This window comes from Sphaeramia orbicularis, chromosome 16 (genome assembly GCF_902148855.1).
Source record: "Sphaeramia orbicularis chromosome 16, fSphaOr1.1, whole genome shotgun sequence".
NCBI lineage: Eukaryota > Metazoa > Chordata > Actinopteri > Kurtiformes > Apogonidae > Sphaeramia > Sphaeramia orbicularis.
In genome coordinates this window covers 55,237,274-55,264,441 of record NC_043972.1, presented here as the reverse complement: position 1 = coordinate 55,264,441, position 27,168 = coordinate 55,237,274, and the positions used below count along the sequence as shown (strand labels likewise).

General features: G+C 38.5%; 5 protein-coding genes and 1 pseudogene across 6 annotated transcripts in view; 4 read left to right on the top strand and 2 right to left on the bottom strand.

The window, feature by feature from the left end:
- The window catches only part of LOC115436241 (NLR family CARD domain-containing protein 3-like), a 1,147,354-nt gene that overhangs the window by 433,292 nt on the left and 686,894 nt on the right, over positions 1-27,168 (bottom strand). The gene's annotated exons all lie outside the window — the stretch shown is intronic.
- LOC115436275 (zinc finger protein 664-like) overlaps positions 1-27,168 on the top strand; it is a 1,196,486-nt pseudogene that overhangs the window by 959,212 nt on the left and 210,106 nt on the right.
- Positions 1-27,168, bottom strand: part of LOC115436287 (zinc finger protein 431-like) — a 676,852-nt gene that overhangs the window by 460,320 nt on the left and 189,364 nt on the right. The window lies entirely within an intron of this gene.
- LOC115436308 (uncharacterized) overlaps positions 1-27,168 on the top strand; it is a 236,905-nt gene that overhangs the window by 34,672 nt on the left and 175,065 nt on the right. The window lies entirely within an intron of this gene.
- LOC115436294 (zinc finger protein 502-like) lies at positions 1,999-9,419 on the top strand. Of its 2 annotated transcripts, XM_030159129.1 has the most exons (3): positions 2,091-2,258; positions 2,370-2,440; positions 7,805-9,419. In XM_030159129.1, exon 3 carries the CDS (start codon positions 7,884-7,886, stop codon positions 8,991-8,993), a length of 1,110 nt encoding a protein of 369 aa, XP_030014989.1. In that variant the 5' UTR covers positions 2,091-2,258; positions 2,370-2,440; positions 7,805-7,883; the 3' UTR covers positions 8,994-9,419. The 2 variants fall into 2 exon arrangements, with proteins under 2 accessions (XP_030014990.1, XP_030014989.1); XM_030159130.1 differs by lacking the exon at positions 2,370-2,440 and having other exon boundaries at positions 1,999-2,101.
- The window catches only part of LOC115436261 (zinc finger protein 2-like), a 53,194-nt gene continuing 28,031 nt past the window's right edge, over positions 2,006-27,168 (top strand). Inside the window, exon 1 of the mRNA XM_030159056.1 lies at positions 2,006-2,101. Coding sequence (XP_030014916.1) covers positions 2,092-2,101 — 10 coding nt within the window. The 5' untranslated portion in view covers positions 2,006-2,091. The remainder of the gene's footprint in view (positions 2,102-27,168) is intronic.

Genomic DNA, 27,168 nt, shown 5'->3' with positions numbered 1-27,168 from the left:
AAAAATGTGAAAATAATGATAAAATATGTTACTTCTGTTACAGGTAAAGGTAAAGTTGGTAAAGATACAGGTAAAGATTATCATGACATCAAATAGAATAGAATAGAATAGAATAGAATAGAATAGAATAGAATAGAATAGAATAGAATAGAATAGAATAGAATAGCCTTTATTGTCATTGTGTTTTCCAGTCAGTGCAACAATATGAATAAAAAGCCAATACGTCAGAAAATACAATTATAAAACAAAACTAGTAAAATAAGAAAATCGAATATAAGATTAAAAAAATAAAGTTAAGTGGAAAATCTGCTAAGTTTGAAAGGCACCGAATAGTGATATTGACCCACGCATGTTATGGGTCAATTCTAGGATTCTTCTATTATGGGATGAACAGGCAGAATTATTCCAGTATATTTGAACTGTCTGTATGGGCTCCTGAAATCACGAATCTAATGAAACAAATGGCATTGCATTGGTTAGTTTGGTTTAAATTGTTTTATGGATGTATATAAATGATATGGACATAAATATTGGGACACATCATGTCTACAGCTGTAAGATGTCCTGTTCATGATGATTTGAGACATAAACATAAATATTTCCATAAAGTTTAATGGGAGGTTTTTGTTCCTCCAGTGATCAGCCATAACATTCTGACATTTACAGGTAAACTAGTATTAATGTTGATTATGTCATTACAATGGGATCTGTCAGTAGGTGAGATTTACGCTATATGGACAAAAGTATGTGGACACGTTGAATTCAGGTGTTTGTTTTCTAACAGGGGTCTGGGATACAAAACAATAGTGACAAATGTCATAATATAGATTTATATTAGGACAAATATCATTGCATTGGTTAGTTTGGTTTAAATTCTTATATTGATGTATAAAAATGATCTGGATCCAAATACTGGGACACATCATGTCTACAGCTGTCATCCTGCTCCTTTTCGAATGTTTTCTTTTCTTTTTAAATAAATCTTTTCGTTGTTTGGTTTTAATGATATATTCATAATAAATAAACAAACAGCCGGAAGATGTCCTGTTTATGCTGATTTCAGATATAAAAATATATATATTCCTTAAAGTTTAAAGGGACATTTTTCTTCCTAAGTGAGATGTGAGGAAAGTAGATGGTTAGCTGTGGTTGAAATGTTTTATTTACAGTCAGAGTATGACAAATATTTTAGAAATTTAAAGGTAGAACATTTAAAATTATAGTCATAGATTAAAAAAAAAAATACATTTTAAAAAAGCAATCAATGTTGAGAAAAATTAAGTAAAAACCATCTCTGATTTTGGAAGCAAAGATACTACTGTACCATACTCTCAGTACAAGAGCATGTGTTTGAAATGTCACAATATCACAACGTTGTGAAGAACAAACCCCAGATGACGCACATAATCCAGTCCTCCAGTTGTTAGCTAACGTCCACGTCAACCTGTTCAAAGTTCTTCCTTCCCTTCCAAATCATGTCTATATGATCCACATCCAGTTGGAATCCTCTGTCCACTTTACTGGGAGGTGTTGGACTTGGTCCAATCTGAGGAACATCGCTGATATGAAGTTTTGGGAGCTCCTGAAGACAGCGCGTGTAGACCGTCTCCATAGTTACACCAGAAACAACATAGCAGCGTTGTCTTTAGAATACCTGGTCATCATAACGACGCTGTGCGTAACTTCCGTGTTGTTCCGTCAAACTCACGCTGAATCTTTTCATCGTCCACCAAGGACAGAAATGTCTGAACCTCCTGGACCGACCACGGTGTGGTTTTGCGGGCTGTCATCATGGATTAGCCTACCGCTATATTTACTGTACACTTCCATATCTGCTTTATAAATGGCAGGACGCGCATTGATGACACAATGATGCAGAGACAATTCTCTGACCAATCATCGAGCCGTTTGCATCGACACGCTTTACTTTACATGGACGAATCAGAGCACTGTATACTGGCATGAAAAACCAATCAGAATGCAGCTTGTTGTCATTCCCGGAAGTGCCAGCCCTGTTTGTTCCTCCTTTGTTTTTGCTGTTAGAGCCAGAGACAAGCCGTGAAGCGGGTTCATCCAACTTCATTCTACTCGATGTTAGTCGGTGGGTTTGGACACAGATTCTCATCTTTTGATACTTAGGAGCAGTTTGAGCTCAAATCTCCCCAAGTCTTTTTCCTCCTGGATATCTCGGTGCTCTCCGCTATAGTTAGTCGGTACCGGAGCTCCTAACTCTCGTGCAGTGAAGCGGAGACGGTCACGTGAGTTTGGATGGATTTCCTTTTCAGTCCTCGCGCTGCTTGAACATGCTCCGGTTGTTTAGTAAAGTTAAATGTTCATCCTGTTTTTTATTCCCATGTCTCCTGTTACAGTGGATGTAAATTCGGGCTGTGTGAGCTGCACTAACGTCCATGTGCAAAGTTCTGTCCAACATCCCATTCTGGTGAGTGCACTGTGTTCTGTTTTCAATAAAAGCTCAAAAATAGCCGTGGGTTTCAGCTTTAGCCTTTGAATCACCGTGGCTGCTGCCTTCCATACACACAACAACAAAAGCACCTCCTGATTTTACCATACCGTGGTAAGGGTAATGTTCGACTGCCCTCTGGTGGTGAAACTGAATTGGTGCAAATCACTCCTATCAACACATCCCTCTGTCTGTAGATGAAAACTGAATAATACCAACACAAGGCAATCACAGATTGTACTGTAGCATCTAAACTGACCTCATTATCAGATGTTTACACATGAACCACTTTGAACATTCAACTCTCCTCACCCCAAACTGTTCCCACAAAGTTAGGAGCATGGAATTGTTCTCTTGGTATACTGAAGCAAGAGATTTTGGAAAATTCCAAATCGGGATTTTATTTTGGAGCAAAGTCGTGCAGCCGTACATGGATGAACAGCAAACTGAAGTAGAACTATTAAAAAGTAGAACAGCTGGTGTTAGAATAATTACCAATAACTAGAACTAATGTACATAAGTGTTAATACTAGTACTACAAATACAAGTATTAACAGTAGATATACTACTACTACAAATACAAGTATTAACAGTGCATATACTACTACTGCTACTACAAATACAAGCATTAACAGTGGATGTACTACGACTACAAATACAAGTATTAACAGTGAATATACTACTACTACAAATGCAAGTATTAACAGTGGTTATACTACTACTACAAATACAAGTATTAATGGCGGTTATACTACTACTATATAGACAGGTGTTAACAGTGGATGTTCTACTACTACTACAAATACTAGTATTAAAAGTGGATGTACTACTACTACTACAAATACAAGCATTAACAGTGGATATACTACTACTACAGATACTAGTATGAACAGTGGATATACTACTACTTCTACAAATACAAGTATTAACAGTGGATATACTACGACTACAAATACTAGTATTAGCAGTGGACATACTACTACTACAAATACTAGTATTTACAGTGGATATACTACTACTACAAGCACAAGTATTAATGGCAGTTATACTACTACTACAAATACTTGTATGAACAGTGGATGTACTACTACTACTACTACAAATACAAGTATTAATGGCGGTTATACCACTACTACATATACAAGTATTAACAGTGGATGTACTACTACTACTACAAATACAAGTATTAACAGTGGATGTACTACAACTACCAATACAAGTATTAACAGTGGATGTACTACTACTACTACAAATACAAGTATTAACAGTGGATATACTACTACTACTACAAATACATGCATTAACAGTGGATGTACCACTGCTACAAATACAACTATTAATAGTGGATATACTACTACTACGAATACTAGTATTAAAAGTGGATATACTACTTCTAAAAATACTAGTATTAACAGTGGATATACTACTACTACTACAAATAAATGCATTAACAGTGGATGTACCACGACTACAAATACAAGTATTAAGAGTGGATATACTACTACCTCAAATAAAAGTATTAATAGTGGATATACTACTACCACAAATACAAGTATTAACAGTGGATATACTACTACTACAAATACTAGTATTAACAGTGGATATACTACTACTACAAATACTAGTATTAGCAGTGGCTATACTACTATTAAAAATACTAGTATTTACAGTGGATATACTACAACTACAAATACTACTATTTAAAGTTGCTATACTACAACTACAAATACTAGTATTAAACGTGGATATACGACTACTACTACAAATACAAGTATTAACAGTGGATGTACTACTACTACTACAAATACAAGTATTAACAGTGGATGTACTACTACTACAAATACAAGTATTAACAGTGGATGTACTACTACTACAAATGCAAGTATTAACAGTGGATGTACTACTACTACAAATACAAGTATTAACAGTGGATGTACTACTACTACAAATGCAAGTATTAACAGTGGTTATACTACTACTACAAATACAAGTATTAATGGCGGTTATACTACTACTATATATACAGGTGTTAACAGTGGATGTTCTACGACTACTACAAATACTAGTATTAAAAGTGGATATACTACTACTACAGATACTAGTATGAACAGTGGATATACTACTACTTCTACAAATACAAGTATTAACAGTGGATATACTATGACTACAAATACTAGTATTAGCAGTGGACATACTACTACTACAAATACTAGTATTTACAGTGGATATACTACTACTACAAGTACAAGTATTAATGGCGGTTATACTACTACTACAAATACTTGTATGAACAGTGGATGTACTACTACTACAAATACAAGTATTAATGGCGGTTATACCACTACTACATATACAAGTATTAACAGTGGATGTACTACTACTACTACAAATACAAGTATTAACAGTGGACGTACCACTGCTACAAATACAAGAATTAACAGTGGATGTACTACTACTACTACTACTACTACCAATACAAGTATTATCAGTGGATATACTACTACTACTACTACTACTACTACTACCAATACAAGTATTAACAGTGGATTTACTACTACTACTACAAATACAAGTATTAACAGTGGATATACTACTGCTACTAATACAAGTATTAAGAGTGGATATACTACTACTACGAATACTATTATTAACAGTGGATATACTACTACTAAAATACTACTATTAACAGTGGATATACTACTACTACTACAAATACATGCATTAACAGTGGATGTACCACTACTACAAATACAAGTATTAAGTGTGGATATACTACTACCACAAATACAAGTATTAATAGTGGATATACTACTACCACAAATACAAGTATTAACAGTGGATATACTACTACTACAAATACTAGTATTAACAGTGGATATACTACTACTACAAATACTAGTATTAGCAGTGGCTATACTACTACTACAAATACTAGTATTTACAATGGATATACTACTACTATAAATACTACTATTTACAGTTGATATACTACAACTACAAATACAAGTATTAATGGCGGCTATACTACTACTACAAATACAAGTATTAACAATGGATGTACTACTACTACTACTACAAATACTAGTATTAAATGTGGATATACTACTATTACTACAAATACAAATATTAACAGTGGATGTACTACTACTACTACAAATACAAGTATTAACAGTGGATGTACTACTACTACTACTACAAATACTAGTGTGAACAGTGGATATACTGCTACTACAAATACTAGTATTAAACGTGGATATACTACTACTACAAATACAAATATTAATATATATACTACTACTACTACAAATACAAGTATTAACAGTGGATGTACTACTACTGCAAATACTAGTATTAACAGTGGAAGTACTTCGACCACAAATACTAGTATTTACAGTGGAAATACTACTACTAAAAATACGAGTATTAACAGTGGATATACTACTACTACAAATACTAGTATGAACAGTGGACATACTACTACTAATACAAATACAAGTAATAACAGTGGATATACTACTACTACAATTACTAGTATGAACAGTGGATATACTACTACTAATACAAATACAAGTAATAACAGTGGATATACTACTACTACAATTACTAGTATGAACAGTGGATATACTACTAATACAAAGACTAGTATTAACAGTGAATGTACTACTTCTAGAAATACTAGTATTTACAGTGGATATACTACTACTACTAAAAATACAAGTGTTAACAGTGTATATACTACTACAACAACTGCAAATACAAGTATTAAAAGTGGATATACTACTACTACTACTACAAATACAAGTATTAACAGTGGACATACTCCTACTACAAATAGTAGTATTAACAGTGGATATACTACTACTACTGCAGGGTGGGGAAGCAAAATTTACAATATTTTGCGGCAGGGATTGAAAGACAGTGTATGACCAATTAGTTTATTGAAAGTCATGAGAATTTATTTGCCACAAGAAAATGTACATAATAGAAAATGTTTTTATTCTATGTGTCCTCCTTCTTTCTCAATAACTGCCTTCACACGCTTCTTGAAACTTGTGCAAGTGTTCCTCAAATATTCTGGTGACAACTTCTCCCATTCTTCTTTCATAGTATCTTCCAGACTTTCTCGTAATAGTTTTGCTCATAGTCATTCTCTTCTTTCCATTCTAAACAGTCTTTATGGACACTCCAACTATTTTTGAAATCTCCTTTGGTGTGACGAGTGCATTCAGCAAATCACACACTCTTTGACGTTTGCTTTCCTGATTACTCATATGGGCAAAAGTTTCTGAAAAGGTATGGATAATAGTGTTAGGTATGATTATGACATCAATATATGTTTGGTTTCAAAACAATTGACGTAGTGCCTGCTGAGAAAAAACAACTAAATGTTCATTGTAAAATTTGCTTCCCCACCCTGTACTACTTCTAGAAATACTAGTATTAACAGTGGATATACTACTACTACAAATACTAGTGTGAACAGTGGATATACTACTACTACTACTACAAATACAAGTATTAACAGTGGATATACTACTACTACACATACAAGTATTAAAAGTTTATGTGCTACTACTACAAATACAAGTATTAACAGTGGATGTACTACTTCTTGAATTACTAGTATTAACAGTGGATTTACTTCTACTAGAAATACTGGTATTTACGGTGGATATACTACTATTAAAAATACAAGTATTAACAGTGGATGTACTACTACTACTACTACTACTACAAATACAAGTATTAATAGTGGATACACTGCTACTACAACTGCTAGTACAAAAGAACTCATTTGTACATTATTGAATCTGCATCAATTTTCAAATGTACAATAACAATATTGAGTTTATTTACATATTCAGGCCCTCAAAACTTCCTTCAAAGCTTTAAAATAATTTAAAAAAATAAATAAAAATAATAATAATTATAATAATAACAGAGAACATTACAGGTACAATAGGACGTTTGCTTCCAATTCTCAGCCCTTGGACCCTAATAATGCATTAATTCATCTAATTTAGTTCGAGTGAACAAAGTAAACAGTTATTTTCAGTGTTTTGTGATTTTGTAACTATTTAAAGAATTTACCAACACTGGAGAGAACCTGACATTTTTAACATCTTTCAATATTTCTGTTATCATTTGTTTTTTTGGTTTTATACACATCTCTTAAGGAGAAACCATCAAATATTGGTTGTCTTGAAAATCTTGTTTCATCGATTGCCTAACTAGTTGATTTTGTCTATCTGCTTAATCTGGTTCCAGACAGATGTGTTTGTTCTGTTCTGTTCCATTGCATTTCAGTGACCACCTCTTCTGTTTCTGTGTGTTGTCATGTAGAAAGAAGCCAAAGGTGGATTTGAACTGAAACCTAAAATCATATCTGGAGGAAGACCAAGATCAGCTGATTCCAGCAAACATGGATGGAAGACCCACCTGTGACCAGTGTGGGAAGACTTTCACCAGAATGAGTGGGCTGAAGAAACACCTACGTATCCACACTGGAGAAAAACCATATAACTGTGACCAGTGTGGGAAGAGTTTTATCACAACAACCATCTTAAAAGAACACCAACGCATCCACACTGGAGAAAGACCATATGACTGTGACCAGTGTGGGAAGACTTTCATCACAGCAAGTCACTTAAAAATCCACCAACGCATCCACACTGGAGAACGACCATATTTCTGTGACCAGTGTGAGAAGACTTTCATCACAGCAAGTCACTTAAAAATCCACCAACGCATCCACACTGGACAACGACCATATTACTGTGACCAGTGTGAGAAGACTTTTAGCACATCAAGTGTCTTTAAATATCATCAACGCATTCACACTGGACAACGACCATATAACTGTGACCAGTGTGGGAAGACTTTCAGCACAGCAGGTCAGTTAAAAATCCACCAACGCATCCACACTGGAGAAAAACCATATAACTGTCAACAGTGTGAGAAGACTTTTGCCACCGCAGGTCAATTAAAGAAGCACCAGCGTATACACACTGGAGAAAGACCATATAACTGTAACCAGTGTGGGAAGACTTTCATCACAATGAGTGTACTGAAGCGACACTTACGCAGTCACACTGGGGAAAAACCATATGACTGTGACCAGTGTGGGAAGACATTTACCACTGGACGTTATTTAAAAATCCACCAACGCATCCACAGGGGAGAGAGACCATATAACTGTGATCAGTGTGAGAAGACTTTCACCTCATCACATCCCTTAAAAATCCACCAACGCGTCCACAAGGGAGAAAGACCATATGACTGTGACCAGTGTGGGAAGACTTTCACCACAGCAAGTGACTTAAAAACGCACCAACGCATTCACACTGGAGAAGAACCATACAACTGTGACCAGTGTGAGAGGACTTTCAGATCCCATTCCGCTTTATATTCTCATCATCGTGTTCACCACAAGAATTTGATGTACTCCTGTGATAAGTGTACAAAGACATTCTGGTCCTATTCCTCTTACAGGTATCATCAACGGACCCATATTGGATCCCAATCAGTGTAGATTTAGTGACAGATCTCTTATCACAGGTTCACAATGTACCAAACATGAACGTGCCAAACATTTCTACAGAAGACAAACACTGAACAGTTGTACAAAAATAAGACTCTAGACAATCAGTGTCATAACACACCAAAACAGTTGGCGTGTTATCAGTGTCCAAACAGATTATGATCATCCTCTACTCTCTCCAATCATCAGCACTGATGTGAATCATCAGTGTCTGGACCAAACAGTACCTCAGCGTCAGATGAGAAGAAGAAAACCAGTGTGTGTGAACCAGCAGCACCGACTTCTTCTGACAAGAACATCAGACTTCAAAACCTCCAGATCAGGCTTCACAGGATCCAGATGTGAAGACAAACATCAGACTGAAAGCTGTGTTTTGTTGTCTTCAGAGTACAGAAGTGTGTTCAAATGCACCATCTTGTAGCAGGAAGCAGGAGGTGACATCACTGGTAAGTTGGGGGAAGGAAAGGGTAGAAATCAGACCCACCTGAGAGCTGTGTGGTGGAGGGAAGCTCTAACAAAGGGGAGACTGGAAGGAGGTTTGATTGACAAGAGAAGTGACAATGAAAAGGAAAGGAGGAAAATACTTAACGTGACTTTAAGTGAGGAATCTGGAAGTGGACTGGTGTGGACCCAGGACTCTTGAGAGGAGAATTTGAATCCCTGGAGCAGGGAGACCTGGTCCTGCTCCGACTATGGTTGCTTTCTCTCTGGGTCAGAGGACACCTGCTGGCTCCCCTGGAACCCAAACTGTCCTGGCTTCTCCCCTGAACATATGTCTGTTCTCTCTCGCTCTCTCTCATCGTACTGCCTGTTACCCCGACTTCTGCGGGAGAAACCAGGGGGAACCAATTTATAAATTAGATGCATGTTCCAGGACCTTTTAAAATGGTAGGAAAAAAAAAACAACAATAATAATAATAAAATAAAATAAAATGGCAGACACTAATGTTGGGTACTGGGAGCTTTGAGGACACCATGGCAGCAGAGCAAGAGGAGTTTGTTACAGCGTGGATACCATCAGAGAAGAATGATCAGCGTGAATGACTCACTGAGACTCTCACAGTCTGTAAGCGCTCAGGCTTTGCTCTGAACGGACTTTTACAACTGTAATATCATTATTAGCTGAATTGAACGACTTTCTATTAACTTTTGTGTTCATAGGTGTGTTCTTCTCTTAAAGTTGTTGAATGGCGCCATCTGTGGGCGCCCTGTATGTACTGTTATCATTCTGTTTGGCCACGCCATTGAAGTTATGTGCAGCTTTCATTCTGGTCGATAAATCTGGGCAGATATGCATCTGTAAGTAATAGTTTTATGATTATTTTGTCATTAACTTAGAAGCATGATTGCTAGTGTCTTTTACAGAGCACAAATAAGGTTTCACTTTCTGTTCACTGCTAATATTTGAGTCAGGTGGCAGTCTGTTTTGTATCAGTGCTAGCTTGTATGTACTCAGTTCAGAGCTAATGCAGATGCTATTTGGTAGCAGTTGCTGTGTTTCCTTTACTAGCAAATTATTTGTGCACTCCAGGAGAAACTTGTGCATATTATTAGCATTGGAGTATTTTTCATTCATGCCAATTAGATTACATGTAATGTTAATGCAGTTCAGAAAGAGTTTTTTTTTACTGTGTACAATCTGTACAAGATTACTGCATTTCTTGTGCCCCTTATTGCATATTTAAGTTAATTTCATATGGTTTCTATACTGTACATGCTTATTTCATTGGTTTGTATTTGCTGGAATATTTAGCTGTTTAATTCATGTATGGATGTTAATTCATGCATTTAAAAAGGATGGGTGAAAGTTAAGAAGTGCTTACAGTGGAAACATATTTCAGCACACATTGTAATACATGTATTTGTTTGTATTTCATGTCATTGCAGTTCTACAAAAGTATTATTAAAAGAAGGGAAGGAAAGAAAATAAGAAACTAAAACAAAACTTCACCTTCAAACACAAATTGGTCTCTTCCTGATTCTTCTTCACCTTCTGTTGTTAACTGTCTGCCTCGCTCTGCAAGGGTGGCTTCACACATAGTGAGGGCAGAACAAGGTGACTTTATTTGTAGACTGCATACTGTGGTTTATTATTATGTATTTGATTGTGGTTAGTATTTTGTAACATGAATTTAAAGTAACTTGTTGTGGAGCTATTTACTGAATAACTTAACCTTTTTTAATACAATCTGAAAGCATAAAAGATTACTAGTTAAGTTTATCATAAAACTGTAAGATGAACTAAACCAAAATTCATTAGTTTAAATATCTTAATAAAATACACTTAACTTTACTCACTTTGAATGAGCTTTCCAAATCATCAGTTTGTGGGTCAGATCTTAAAATCTTTATAAAAGTTAAAATCTAAATGAACTATTTGATCATTATTTGTAATTTAAATGTTTAAAATAACTTATTTCTAAAAACTACTTACTTATATACTTAAACACAGGAATCACAATCATCTGATCCAGAGACGGCGACAGCGAAAGGTCATTTTATCAACAACATGAATATAAACTTTACTAATTCAGTTCTATGTCCAGACAACAGTCAGTTCCAGGGTGGATTTACTGTCCAGAATCAAAACAAATCAAATCCATGACACAGTTCACATTATTGGAACCAAGGAGGCTGGACTCTTTAATGCTGTTTTGTCACTTCATTGGATCAGTTCTACTCCTGGTTTTGACACTTGTGGCTGCGATTGTGTCATCACCATGGAGACGGTGGTTCTCCTGGGACTGGGTAATCGGGAGGACCGGGACAATTCCCGGTGGGCCGGTATAATATTAGTTCACTTTAAATACTGTATATATATATATATATATATTTTTTTTTTTTTTTTTTTTTTTTTGGGCGGGGGGGGGTGTTCAGTCATAGCACTGGGTTGATCACGTAAACTGCAACTGTTCCTGCCCCCCCCCCCCCCCCCCCCCCCCACAACTGAAAGGCAATAGCATAAAGTAATATTAAATAAGCCTGCTTATTTTGCCAATGTGAATATCTGAATTGGTTAAGTAAGTCAAAATGTCTGTAGATATTATTTTTTATTGTGATCCAGGTGCAGGCGAGTCTAGGGAAACTGGAGGAAGTGTGAAAGGGAGAGCAGAGTCTACTGATGACAGAGGAGCAGCTCAGCAGCACAACCCTGAACCACTAGTCAAAAATGAGACAGATGAAGATGAGTCTGTTGTTAGCTTTGATTACTTTGCTCGCCCTCAGTCACAGGATATACAGACAGTTTTTTCTTATCATCCTCATCAAACCCCTAATATCACTATACTAAAAGTTTTCAATAGCAACGATGGAACAAACCGCAAGTAAGTTGTGATGGAAATCTTTTGTTGCAGAGGATACAAAAATGATCGTTATTAGAAATTGCAGCAAGCTTTATTTTTTTAAATTATTTTTTTATTTAATATTTTTATATATTCTTTTATTTCATTTCAAACATTTTAAAGGTTTGAAAAATGTTAACACTTATTAGAACAAAAATACAGATTCTGTTATTGTTGTGTTGTGAGGAATAATACTGTTGGAGATGTCGATGTGCACTCACTGTTGAAATAAATCCACATTGTGAAGCAACCTTTACTTGCACTGAATTGGAAATATTTTAGAAAATACACTGAATTACAAGGCTTTGCAGAACAGTGTGTAGACCTAACATGTAAGGTTATAATTCCATGATTTTAATAATAATTGGTCGTGACCTAAAGTGGGCCGGTCTGAGGTATGAAACTCCAGGGCTGAAAATGAGTCTCAGTCCGGCCCTGCCCAGTGCTATGACTGAAACCCCCCCCCCCCCAAATAAATAAATAAAATATTAAATATATATTTAAAGTGAACTCCGGCCCTCGCGGCCTAAATATTATACCGGCCCACCGGGAATTGTCCCGGTCCTCCCGATTAGCCAGTCCGGGCCTGGGAGGCACCAGCTGTGTAGTCAAAAGTCAGGTTAACCTAATGCTAATGCTAACTGGTCAACAGTCTGATGCTAAACTTCAATCAGAAAACTGGATGTGCTTGTGTTGTCGCCATGAGCGGAACACTGCTTATTCTTTATATTTTGTGATTTCCACCTGACTCACCTCTTTATCTGAACCTTCAGCTCGTTTGCGTCCTGGTCCATCATCTGCTGTCCTTTACAACGGCCCAGGTCAGACATGTCACAAGTAACATCATGCTGTAGGAAACTGTCACCATGTGTTCTGTTATTACCTCCGCCAAGGAGGTTATCTTTTTGTCGGCATTGGTTTGTCTGTCTGTCTGTCTGTCTGTGTGCAAGATAACTCAAAAAGTTATGGATGGATTTGGATGAAAATTTCAGGAAATGTTGATCCTGGCACAAGGAACAAATGATTAAATTTTGGTGGTGATCAGGGGTGGGCGGAGGTCTGCGCTCTACGAGTGCTTTTCTGGAAAAGACAGCGCAGACCTCCGCCAAGGCAGATCAGTGGGCCCCCCCACCCCCATACCACCAAAATTTAATCATTTTGTCATGTCAGCTTCTGGACTTTGTCTGTCTTGTCTGTTCTGTTTGTCATTTCCTGTTTTATTTTGTTAAGTTTCCCTCATGTGTCTTGTCTGTTGTCTTTACTTCCTCTCCCTGATTGTGTTCACCTTTTCCCTGATTACCTTGCTCCTCCCTGATTATCTCCACCTGTGTCCAATTGTCTTCCCGCCCTCCTGTGTATTTAAACCCTCAGTCTTCCCCTGTTTAGTTGCCAGTTTGTGCTCTACAACTTGTTGTGTTCACTAACCAGCGTTTTGGATCCTGTTCGTTTGTCTGCCGTTTTTGACCACCCTCTGTTTGTCCCTAGTGGGGATTCCGTTGGGGTTTTCCCGGCTCGGCCAAGCTGGTCGACTGCCGTATCCACCCGCAGCCCAGACGTTTTTCCCCGGATCCGGTGGCCTCACAAAAGTTGTATTATCTCTGTGTTGTATACTTACCCCTGTAAAAGTGTTTAATAAAAACACTAAACCTTACTGGATTTTTGTGGTCTTGCTTTTGGGTTCAGCCTTTGTACTTAGCCTATCACACATTTGTTACTTGTACCAGTATCAACATTTCCTGAAATTTTCATCCAAATCCGTCTATAATTTTTTGAGTTATCTTGCACACGAACAGAGAGACAGACAGACAAACGTGGGGGGTGGGGGTGGGGGTGGGGGCACTGATCTGCTTTGGCGGAGGTCTGCGCTCTCTGAGTGCTTCTTGTTCATTTATGCATTTTTATTACTTTTCATGTAGGAAAGGGAAAAAGGGACCGTGGAGTTCCAGACCAGCTGTCTAGGACTAGCTGGTTCAGACACTGGTCCTGGATCAGCTGCACTGGTCCAGAAGCCCGAACCTTTCACACATGTTTATTTCCCTTTTAATCTCGAGGCACCTTGTTTTTTTGCACCTTTTGTTTTGTTTCAATTTTTAATTAAAAAAAATCTAACCTAATATTTTCTGTTCATTTACAATGCATCAAAAATATAAGGAGAGTATAAGTACTTTTATAAGTAATATGCAGTTGAATTAAATGCCGGCATTTGAGTAAATCTGTGTGACTTTAGGGTTGAACCTGGACTATATCTATAAAATAATAGAAATGAAACAGAACCATCCATCACACTTAAAGTTAGATGTAATTTAGTTTAAGGAATGAGAAGTTGAAAATACATGTTCTACCATTTTGAAATAGAAATGAAGGATTTGTAGGCTAGGATTAACGATTTGAATTTGATGCGGGTGTGACCGGCGGTATGTCTCTGCGTTGTGTTTCTTTGTGTTGTGTTGCGAGATGGACCCACAGGACATAACGTGGAGATTGGAGGAGCAATGGACGCCCACACTCCGTTTATTTCCTGACAAAATTGAAATCAAACTAGTCAGTCCGACTACGGTCCAGCCCCAACTATAATGAAAAGACACCGATTAGCATGCTCTCAACACATGCACTCCATTCACCCATCAAACATACACAATCATCAGTACGGACACATAATCCACTCGAACAGCACACAGACAACAATATAGATAAAATTAAATGCTAAAAAAAACATAAAATCACTTAATAATGCACGATGACAATAGATTAAAACAGATGGCCTACCTCTTCCCGCAACAAGACATTTCAAAAGGGAAGAGGAAGGGGAGGACCAACAAAACACAGGACTAAAACTAAAACAATGTCAGGTAACACACTTAAATTAAAAGAATAAGCAAAATAATTACAAAAATAACAATATAATTCAAATCAATAAACTTATATTTAACAAAAGATCCTGCACCACAAGGGGGCGCTACCTCCCAATTTATCAGGATTTAATAGTGCTGTTATAACTATGTTACACGGGCAGCTATGGGTAGCCAGTTGCCAAAATGTTAAGTATATTCTACTAATTTGTAGACATAGTCGGAAGTATGAAAAAGGTTAAGTTGAATGGATTTAAATCATTAAGTTTAAGTTGTGACTACACCTTTTTATCTCCACTGAGTTGTTTAACTTGTACATATGAGCAGTTGCATCTTTTGCTCCAAATCACAAACTGAGCTGCAGTTGAGATTTAATCTCTGAAGTCAGCTTCATGTGTCTGGGACTTTGTAGATCTAGCTGTTTGTGGGAAGCTTTATTTTGACAGTGTATTTTACAATTTACCATTTCAATGGTTGATTTTATGTTTTAGTGGGGGAGGAGGGGCTACTTCTAACACAGGGGTGTCCACCTCCGGTTCTCGAGGGCTGCTACTCTGCATGTTTTAGATATTTCCCTCTTCCATCACACCTGGAAGCCATTCCATTGTTATCAGGTTCTGCAGAGCTTGATGATGAGCTGATCATGATTTGAACCAGGTGAAAAACCAGCTTTAAGTCTAAAATGGGATTTCAGATAATTATGCTACTGCTCCAGGTACCAGGTGGTTTGTTTTTCATATTGCACTTTTCAAAAAGTGTGATGCTGTTTGTGCACTGTTTGCCCTTTATGTCTTATGACATTAGTACTGATATCATGGGTTGTTGATCCAGTTGCTGTCATTTCATTGTTTGAAATGTGTTATTTTGTCAGCCAGGTCAGTTTAATTAAAACAGAGGAATAGCCAGCATATTAATCCATATTGTCAGTATTTTGATGTCACTTGTTGTAATTCAGTTGTTTAAGCAGCAGAAGTACTATTGTGAAAGAGCTGAGGAAATGTTGGTGCAAAACTTTTTCATGTTTGATGTGAAATATGTTCTCAGGAGCTAGTGATTTAAGGTTGTTTGTTAAAGCATGGACCTTCCAACCTGAGTTTGGAATAGGGCAAAGCATTCGTTCACTAGACAGAAACATGCTCTCATAGAGAGAAAGGCTGGAAACATCTGGTTATATAGCCAAAACATTATGTTCCATGACTTTCATGTTGTAGTTTGAAGTTAAAACTTCTACAGTAAAAGAAAAAAGAAAAAGAAATTCATTATGGTAGTTGTTTTTTTTGTTTATTGAAATTAATACTGCTTTTGATTTTGAATTAAATGAACTTGGAATTAAGTGTCATAAACTCAATATATTAAGTGTAATAATTATACAAAGCCATTTATATTGCAAAACATTTAATTTAAATCAACTTGGAATTGAGTACAATGAACTAATGATATTAAGTCTAATGATTACACAAAGCAATTAACATTGCACCAAATTTGAAGTTAAATTAACTTGGCATTTAGTGTGTTGTACTTAAAATACTAATACCATTCAAATCGAGCATTCAAGTTTAATACACTCAAGTTTTCATTACCCATTACTTAAAATTTTTAAGGCAACCGGTTTCCTCACATTTTTTAAGTAAACTCAACTTATCCAGTCTAACAGTGTACCATCGCTGGATGAAAGAGGCCATCGAGATATGAAACCATGTGCCAAGGACAACAAACAGGGACCGGTTCTTTGTTTTTCCTGAGCTATCTAGACCTGACCATGTGACCACAGAAGCCCCTCCCCTCCTCAGGTTCAACCTTAGTGTGTGTAAACCTCAGTCCCAGACCATCTGAAACCACAGTGAAGGTAAGAACTGAAGGCTTTCCTCCTCCTTTCTCCTCTGAACATGGATCTGAGCCGGTTTGGTCCATTATCAGTAAATGGAAAACACACGAACTGTCTGGAATCCTTCAGGTGTTCGAGTGTTTATCACTTACACACAAACAGGACGTCAGTTCAAACATGGGTTTGACTATTTCACAGCAGGATCTTCTGTCTTTATCTGTGTCATTGTTTTATGACTTTTAAACCATGTATTTTATCATCACCCATCTGCTGAATACTGTGCATCTGTTATATATGATGATAACCTGGTGGTCTGATCTGTCAGTTTGTTCTTTTACTCAGAAAACATTTGTTACTCAGATCAACATCAACTCTGACACTGAGATTCACATGTCAGTGAAACTATAAACTGTGCTGATAAATGTCTGTGAATGGGTTTATTCATCTGGTTTAGACCAGCCCTGAGTGGAAAGAGTCATGACATCAACTTTATTATGATAGGGTGCTATATCCATAAAATTTGATTGATTGATTTATTACCTCTGCCAAGGAGGTTATGTTTTTGCCAGGGTTTGTTTGTTTGTCTGTCTGTCTGTCTGTTTGTCTGTCCGTTAGTGTGCAACATAACTCAAAAAGTTATGGACAGATTTTGATGAAATTTTCAGGGTTTGTTGAAAATGGGATAAGGAAGAAATGATTCAATTTTGGTGGTGATCGGGGGTGGGGGGGCCCACGGGGGGGCCCATTTCCAACAAACCCTGAAAATTTCATCAAAATCTGTCCATAACTTTTTGAGTTATGTTGCACACTAACGGACAGACAAACAGACAGACAGACAAACAAACAAACCCTGGCAAAAACATAACTTCCTTGGCGTCGGGGGGGCTCACTGGGGGGGGGCACTGATCAGCCTTGGCGGAGGTCGGCGCTCTCCGAGTGCTTCTAGTTGATTGATAGATAAAGTCCTTAACTAGAAGCACTCGGAGAGCGCCGACCTCCGCCAAGGCTGATCAGTGGCCCCCCCCCAGTGGGCCCCCCCACCCCCGATCACCACCAAAATTTAATCATTTCTTCCTTATCCCATTTCCAACAAACCCTGAAAATTTCATCAAAATCTGTCCATAACTTTTTGAGTTATGTTGCACACTAACGGACAGACAAACAAACAAACAGACAGACAAACAAACCCTGGCAAAAACATAACCTCCTTGGCGTAGGTAAAAAAAGTGTTTTGGAAGTGCCACACACATAGCACTGGGTGTTTATGGGTTCATTAATCTTCAAATCCAGCAGCATTTCTTCATGTGTTCAGACAAAATGACTTCAAACATTTTGCCAAATATTAACTTAATATCATGGGTTGGGTTTTTTTTTTTACTGCTGTTCAAAGTCCCCTTTTATTCTCATCTATTATTGCCATATTATTTTTCTTACAGTTCAAATGTTTCTGATACAGGGTCATAAAATATGGTGTTGGAACCAGATCCTGTTAATATTATCTGATGTTCTTTGACTTTATGACCCATCAGTCTCTGCTAACTCAAAGTCCATGTTTATAGTTATGAGTAGATTTAATGGTATTAAAACAGAGCCTGAAAACACTGGACACATTTACAAAAATAATCAGATTCAAAAGTTTAATCCAGAGGAACAGAATGAAAAACTAACAGGTCTGGATTTAAGGACTTTGAAATCAAATCAAATCCAATTTGATTTATATAGAAGCACATGAGAACAAAAGTATCTGATGACACTTTACAGATAGAGGAGGAATAAAGCAGAAAGCAACTCACAGACAGCAACAGAAGAGAAAGGGTTAAAAAGAGAGAGAGAGAGAGAGAGAGAGAGAGAGATTTTTATTCTATTTTTCAAAACCTTTATTTGCACAATGAATAAACTAAACATTCCTCAATCTAAACCAAACAATAACATATGATCCATCAACTTCAGACAAAAAAAAAAAAGTTTTTTTCTCATGTGGACTAAACCAAAGGTGAGTTCCTCTTCTCTGATAGAACAAAGAACATGATTAGAGCACCAAATGCACAGACATTTCCAGATCATCCATCATTTGATAATACCTATAATCAATATTCAGTGGAGTTTTGACAATTCTGATCAACATGGTTTTAATATCACAATCCAACACTTCCTCTATCTTCTGTTTCCTCCTGAACTCCACAACTTCAGACCTTGAAAAGTGAAAACTAAACCAAAAAAAATCTGTTTGTTTCTTTAGATTTTTATAATAATGTGGTCAAACTTCTCTGGAAAGGAACAGTTTCCATAAAACCAATAAACAGTAACGTGATTGTGTTTTTCATGGTGATAATGACTGTACGGATGAACACTTCTGCATCCCTGTACATTTACTGCCCTCTGGAGACCTTCTAACTAAAAATGTACATAGAAAATAACTGATATTAAATCATCATACGTCTGTTTTTCTACATTTATCTCTCAAACGTCTTCAGTTTGACTCAAAACCAACAATAATTTTCAGAATTTCAACCCAAGAGGATTAAAGACTTCCTCACCCAGACCTTCCTCAGTCGTCTACAGATAAAAGCCAGACACAACAGGACACTAACACTTCCTGTGAATCCTTTCAAAATAAAAGTAGATTGAGCTGCTGTTTATCATGTAAAGGATGAATCAGTGTGGATTCAGGTCTGGACTGATGGTTTGTGTTCTGATGTGGATTCAGCAGAATGGATCAGAGTGAGGACAGAGAGGAGGGAGCCCCTACCTGGAAGATCACCCACAGGCCCCCTACAGGACCTGGAACAGAACTGGGACCCAGACCTGGACCTGGATCTGGACCCAGCTGTGTTTCTATGAAGAGTGATGACTCCATGGAACTCCCACTGCTTTTTAAAAGAGGACATTTTTCTGATTCTCAGTAAGTGAACGTCAGTATCAGAACAGCACTGAGTGACCCTCGGTGGACGAACATACAAGGTGCAGATAAATGACTCATAGAGCTCAGTCTGAGTTTAGGTCTGAGGGTCCACTGATCTGTTTCAGCTTTTTAAATATTTGATTTTACTTATGGAACGTAAATGTTACATGGTGCATATATCCACATGGTACATGGTGTTCATATGACAATCACAAAAGTTCCCTCAAAAAATGCTCATCTCCTATTTGCTCATTTTTCTTCCCATAATTCACCCCCCACCCCCATCCTTCCAAGAACATACAGGACACCAAATGCACAGTTAGAGAAAGGAAGAAAAAACATTAAATTCACTTCAATTCAATTCAATTCAATTAAAATAAAAGGTATACATAGGTTCACCACTGTTATAGCCGTGCAGTATATGTTTTGATTGACATGGACAAATAATTTAAGTACAAATGTAAGAGGGCTGTAGAATAGGCAGTTTACACACATATGTCAACACTGGATCCCATACAGACAAGAATGTGTCCCTAGATCCTCTGAGTTCGGATTTAATTTTTTCTAACTGAATTAATTGCATTAGGTCATGAAACCAGAGACACATCAGGTGGGTTTTTAGATTTCCAATGCTATAATATTCTTCTCCATGCCAGCAGTGTTGTGAAAGAGATGATGTTTTTATGTCTTTTCCTGATGGTAGGACGTCTTCTATCTGTGGTACCAAACACAGCCATTACTGCACTGGGTTGGACAGTGATATTAAGGTCCTCTGACAGTGTTCTAAAGATCGCAGACCAATACAATGTCAGGGCTGAGCATGACCAAAACATATGGGTTCAGTCAGCAGGAGTGTTTCCACACCTGTCACAGCTGGCATCTGTGTTAGCGTATATTTTAGCCAGTCTTGTTTTGGAGAAATGAATGCGACGTAAGTTCTTGAATTGTATTTCTCTTAGTTTGGCACAAGTAGTACTGTCATTCACTCTGTGTAGAGGGTTGTCCCATCTGTCCTCCTCCAAGTCTTCCCCCAAGATCTGGTTCAGCTTTAACACATTCTTATCTTAGAACTGGACCCTGAGTCCTCACATATGAGCATTAGGTCAGAGGTCACAGCAGAGTCAGAAAACAATGGACAGAGAACAGCATCTCCTTTAACATGCACATGGAAACTGGAGTCTTCTGCAGTAGGATGTGAATCACACTAAGACCACAGTTTAATGTCAGAGTTCAGCACTAAAACCACAGTACCATCAATGTTCACAGACCTGGACCTGGACCTGGACCTGGACCTGGACCTGGACCCAGCTGTGTGTCCATGAAGAGTGATCACTCCATATTTCTCCCGATATGTTTTAAAACGGGACGTGTTCCACAGACTCAGTAAGTGAACCTCAGATCTGGTCCAGATCCACCAACAGGGTTTTCAGCTCAGTCAGTCCTAACTTGGCGTTCTATGTTCAACCTAAAGTTAGTCCTGTTGCGCTGTCAGTGTCACATGGTCTTTTTCTTCAGTCTATGGTTCAGACACTGGCAGGAGAATCACACTAAACCTGGTCAATGAAAACCCGTTGTTGTAGTGGGACCTGGTCCTGGATGATACTGGGTCCAGGGCTGATTCCTGGTCCACTGAACACCTTTCTATCATATGTTGTGAGACACATTGTTAAGACAGAGCTGTTGGTTTAATCCAAATGTTGATGAGATCAACTAAACCCAGTGAGTGTGAAGCTCCAAACAGACTCACATGCTGATCCTCAGTGGGATCAGCAGGACCAGGACACCTTTCCCACTACAGGGGGTCATGTGACTCATGTTGATGTCCAGGTGTGTCCACCTGTTGGTGTCAATGTGGACAGACATAATATGAGCTCATTGTTGATGATTGGTCCACAGAGTGGAGCAGCAGAGCTCAGAGGTTCCCCCTGGTCTACAGGATCAGACTCAGCTGGACTCCATATTTAGGGTGAGTACATGTCCAACATCTACTGGTCCATCTGTTCTGTCCAATCATCTCCTGCTGCTGGTTTCAGACCAATGGACATCACTGTGTCCAACATGGACCTGAGCTTTGGTCCATGGGTGGACTTTGTGTCTTTCATCATGTTTTGTGTTCCAGCTGCTGGAAGAGAACATCTGCACTTTTGTCAAGAATGAACTGAAGAAGTTCCACCAGGTTCTGAGTCCAGATTACCCAGAATGCTTAGAGAGTCTGAGTGATGAGGATGAAGAGCCTTTTCTGAAGATCACACTGAACTTCCTGAGGAGGCTGAAGCAGGAGGAGCTGGCTGAGCGTCTGCACCGCAGTAAGACCATTCTGTACAGATTGAACAGATGAAAATACTTGGATTTACTGTGAGACTGATGGTTTTATCTGGGTCTGCATTCAGGAAGTCAGTCTGGAGTTCAGCGGAAACTCAAACGTAACCTGCAGCAGAAGTTTGAGTGTGTGTTTGAGGGCATCGCTAAAGCAGGAAACCCCAAAACCCTCCTGAACCAGATCTACACAGAGCTCTACATCACAGAGGGAGGGGCTACAGAGGTCAACCAGGACCATGAGGTCAGACAAATTGAAACAGCATCCAGGAACCCACACAGACCACCAACAACCATCTCATGTGAAGACATCTTTAAAACACCACCTGACAGAGATCAACCAATCAGAACAGTGCTGACAAAGGGCGTGGCCGGCATCGGGAAAACAGTCTTAACACAGAAGTTCAGTCTGGACTGGGCTGAAGACAAAGCCAACCAGGACATCCACTTCATATTTCCATTCACCTTCAGAGAGCTGAATGTGCTGAAACAGAAGAAGTTCAGCTTGGTGGAACTGGTTCATCACTTCTTCACTGAAACCAAAGAAGCAGGAATCTGGATGTTTGAAGACCTCCAGGTGGTGTTCATCTTAGACGGTCTGGATGAGTGTCGACCTCCTCTGGACTTCAACAACACTCAGATCCTGACTGATGTTACAGAGTCCACCTCAGTGGATGTGCTGCTGTTGAACCTCATCAGGGGGAACCTGCTTCCCTCTGCTCGCCTCTGGATAACCACACGACCTGCAGCAGCCAGTCAGATCCCTGCTCAGTGTGTTGACATGGTGACAGAGGTCAGAGGGTTCACTGACCCACAGAAGGAGGAGTACTTCAGGAAGAGGTTCACAGATGAAGAACAGACCAACACAATCATCTCCCACACCAAGATGTCACGAAGCGTCCACATCATGTGTCACATCCCAGTCTTCTGCTGGATCACTGCTACAGTTCTGGAGGATGTGCTGAAGACCACAGAGAGAAGACAACTGCCCAAGACCCTGACTGAGATGTACATCCACTTCCTGGTGGTTCAGGCCAAAGTCAAGAACATCAAGTATGATGGAAGATCTGAGACAGATCCACCCTGGAATCCAGAGACCAGGAAGATGATTGAGTCTCTGGCAAAACTGGCCTTTGAGCAGCTGAAGAAAGGAAACCTGATCTTCTATGAATCAGACCTGACAGAGTGTGGCATCGATATCAGCTCAGCCTCAGTGTACTCAGGAGTGTTCACAGAGGTCTTCAAAGAGGAGAAAGGACTGTACCAGGACCAGAGGTTCTGCTTCATCCATCTGAGTGTCCAGGAGTTTCTGGCTGCTCTTCATGTCCATCAGACCTTCATCAACACTGGAGTCAATCTGCTGTCAGAAGAACAAACTACATCCCAGAGGTCTGGATCTGCAGAGGCACAGTTCTACCAGACCGCTGTGGACCAGGCCTTACAGAGTCCAAATGGACACCTGGACCTGTTCCTGCGCTTCCTTCTGGGTATATCACTGCAGACCAATCACAGACTCCTACAAGGTCTGATGAAACAGACAGGAAGTAGCTCAGAGACCAACCAGGAGACAGTTGAGTACATCAAGAAGAAGATCAATGATAAACTGTCTGTAGAGAAAAGCATCAACCTGTTCCACTGTCTGAATGAACTGGAGGATCAATCTCTGGTGGATCAGATCCAACACTACCTGAGATATGGAGATCCCTTCAGTTCTGGTCCGTCTCCTGCTCAGTGGTCAGCTCTGGTCTTCATCTTACTGTCATCAGATAAAGATCTGGATGAGTTTGTCCTGAACAAATACTCTGGTTCAGAGGAGGCTCTTCTGAATTTGCTGCCAGTCGTCAAAGCCTCCAACAAAGCTGTGTGAGTCCAGACAGAGTGGAGTTTATTGAGTTTAGAGTCTGGTTTAGGACATTTTTATACCTTATTCATTCCTTGTCAAACCACGACACTGATCATATTAATCAACATCATAACTTGATGGAATTCACATCCAATCCTCTTCATGTGTATGACAGTAGGAGCACATCTGATCCAGTCCATCAAACATGTGAGTTCGTTTATGGTGGACCATGGATTTAGATCCTGTTTGGTCTTCAATGTTGGTTCCAGATTATCTTTAAATAAATCTGTAAATGTACGTGTTACTGAGACCCCCAGATAAATAAAGGGGTCATAACCATAATCATAAATGAACAGCAGTGAAGGTCCATACAGTTTGTCTGAGTGTTAACAGGAAATAGTAGCTCTGTGATACATTGACTTTATTACCTGATATTTGACCAAAACTAGTGATTATCTCTAGAACTATTGGAACTGAAATGAAGTGGAGTTTAGTGAAGATCAGTTTATTCTGCTGATGTTTTTAATAGAACAAGCCAATCTGTTCTGTTTCTGCAGACTGACTGTCTATGGCCTATCAGAAAGAGGTTTTGAAGATCTGTCCGCAGTTCTCAGATCCCAGTCTTCTAGTCTGAGACATCTGGTCCTCAGTACCAACGACCTGGAGGATTCAGGACTGAAGATCCTGTCAGATGGACTACGGAGTCCAGACTGTAAACTGGAGACTCTCAGGTCAGATAAAGTTAGAATCTGAATTCAATTATTTCTGATCTTTTGGTCCCGACTGAGTTTTATTAAATCATGTTGTACTTGTTTAAATGAAGTTGTATTAGATCTAGAGCTGCACAATCAAGTCAGTCACAAGCAGTGGGGGCTCATCAGTAGAGGGCGCTAGGGCGCCCCCCCCCCCCACCCCCCATCTCACATAAAGAAAAAGATGATAGGAATCACCTAAAATAATTAAAAACAAACATAAATATTTAAATAAATGAGAAATACATGATACAGGCCATGAGTGCTGTGTATAATCTGCATTCAAGTGGAGTTTAAACATGTTTTCTGTCGTTTAGTGAACAGTCAACTGACGTGTTTCCTGTTTGGGGTAAAAATCAGTGTCCAAGGCTCTGCCTTTATCATAATAGACTCTTGTTATAAATGGAGCATGTGCAGTAGACCCCCTCCAATACAAGAGATAGGAGAACCTCGGCCCCACCCACAGGAGTTAACGTCACATCCCAAAAAGAATCAAGACCTTCCTCAAAAATAGAATCAGTGAATAGGTCCATAAGTAAAACTACTGAGCCATGACTATGAGGCTGGATAGATCAGAAGATAACACAACTGGTTTAGATACAGGAGGCATGAGATCAGTTCACACCATGAGTGATATCATTGATTTGTGTTTGCCCTTAGGTTTCTTTTCTATTTTTTTACTGTCATGTGACCTACCTGTACTACCTTCACCCCTGGTCTAAATGCATTTTCCATATTATCAGTGGGAAAGTGACTCATAAGGGACATGTCTGACTTTAACAATAGTCATAGAAAAATGTGCATGTTTGAAGGATAGACAGTGAAATTTACAGATAAAAATACATGACTGAAAACACATACTGCGTATTTTTATTTTAGTTAAAATTATTTATAATAGTGGTGCCTGTACTTTGGCGTATCCTAGTGATGATATGTGGTTATAGTGCAGCTGAAAACTGACCTGGATACTGCACCATTCATTCATTCATTCATTTTCTGAACCCGCTTTATCCTACTAGGGTCACGGGGATACTGCACCACCAAAAAATTATTTCACCACAAGTGTAATCACTCTATCAACCTGTGTAATTATAAAACGGAAAAAGACCATGATTTAAAGGTCAGGATTTAGGTGGATTTATGGTGATCCAAATGGAAAATTAGGGAATAGAAGTTCAACACAACTTCTGTTGTATGGAAATGATTTGGATTCAGTGACACTGAGCAGATGGAGATACTGTGGAAAACAAAAAAAATGAAAATCACAACATTAAAATGGGTCAGTGTATCTTTTGGTAATTGGATTTTCCTTGCAGAAACAAAAGACAAATTAGTGGTTAATTGATTTTTGTTTTAAAATAAAAGCATTAAAATTGAATTCCAAGGCGTTTTTTTCTTTGAGTGTCAAAACAGATAAACAAAAACAGGACTGATTTTTGTTTTCTCTTTCTAATAACAAAAAAGAAAGTTACTGCCTGACAGAAATGGAAAAATGGACTGAAAATGCATGTTTTTCTTTTTCTTTTTTTTTTTTTTAAATTTTCTGTGAGGTGATGTCATTTTCAGGGAAAGAGCACTAATGCCTAGTTCAGAAAGATTCTTACAAATGATGGGTGTGTATGAATCTTCCAGTTTCTACGAAATCTGGAGTTTGTAGACATTCGTGGAGGAAGCATGTCTACAATGACCAGATATTGTTCAGATGAAACGTCCATGTCCAGACATATACAGTTGTTGAGGTTCACATGCGATTCAGTTGACTATAATATCCTTCTTGTTGCAGGTCCAGACACTTGGGCTGCAACTAATGACTGACTCTGTAGTCGACTAGTCATATTACAAACTGAAAAAACATAACAGTGGCTCTTATTCCTATCCATTGCTGTAAATAGATTGGGTGGTTACTCTCTACAGCGACATAAGAGAAAGAAACATTAATGGGAAACTTAACCTCTGACTCTCTCTCTCTCTCTCTCTTTTACTGCTTGCATCTCTCTCACGCACCGGCTCAGTGGCTCCGCCCCCATACACTGGCTCCACCCTCAGACCTTTCTCATGCACTCACCTGTCCATCATAGTCCCGTACACACTCAGTTCTTTACAGACCGTCAGTAACAGCTGAACTTTCCAACATGATCCTTCACACACACACATACAGTAATAGACTCACTACTAGCATGGGAGTTAACTATCTACGAGGTTGGTCTAAATCTTATGAACGTGTTTCCTCTGTAAATGTTCATTCATAGTTGAAGTGGTCCCGTGGTCCACCAGGCCCAGATACCGATCTGACATGTGACAGTTTTCTTGGTTGTGTCACATATGAAATGTTCCCAAA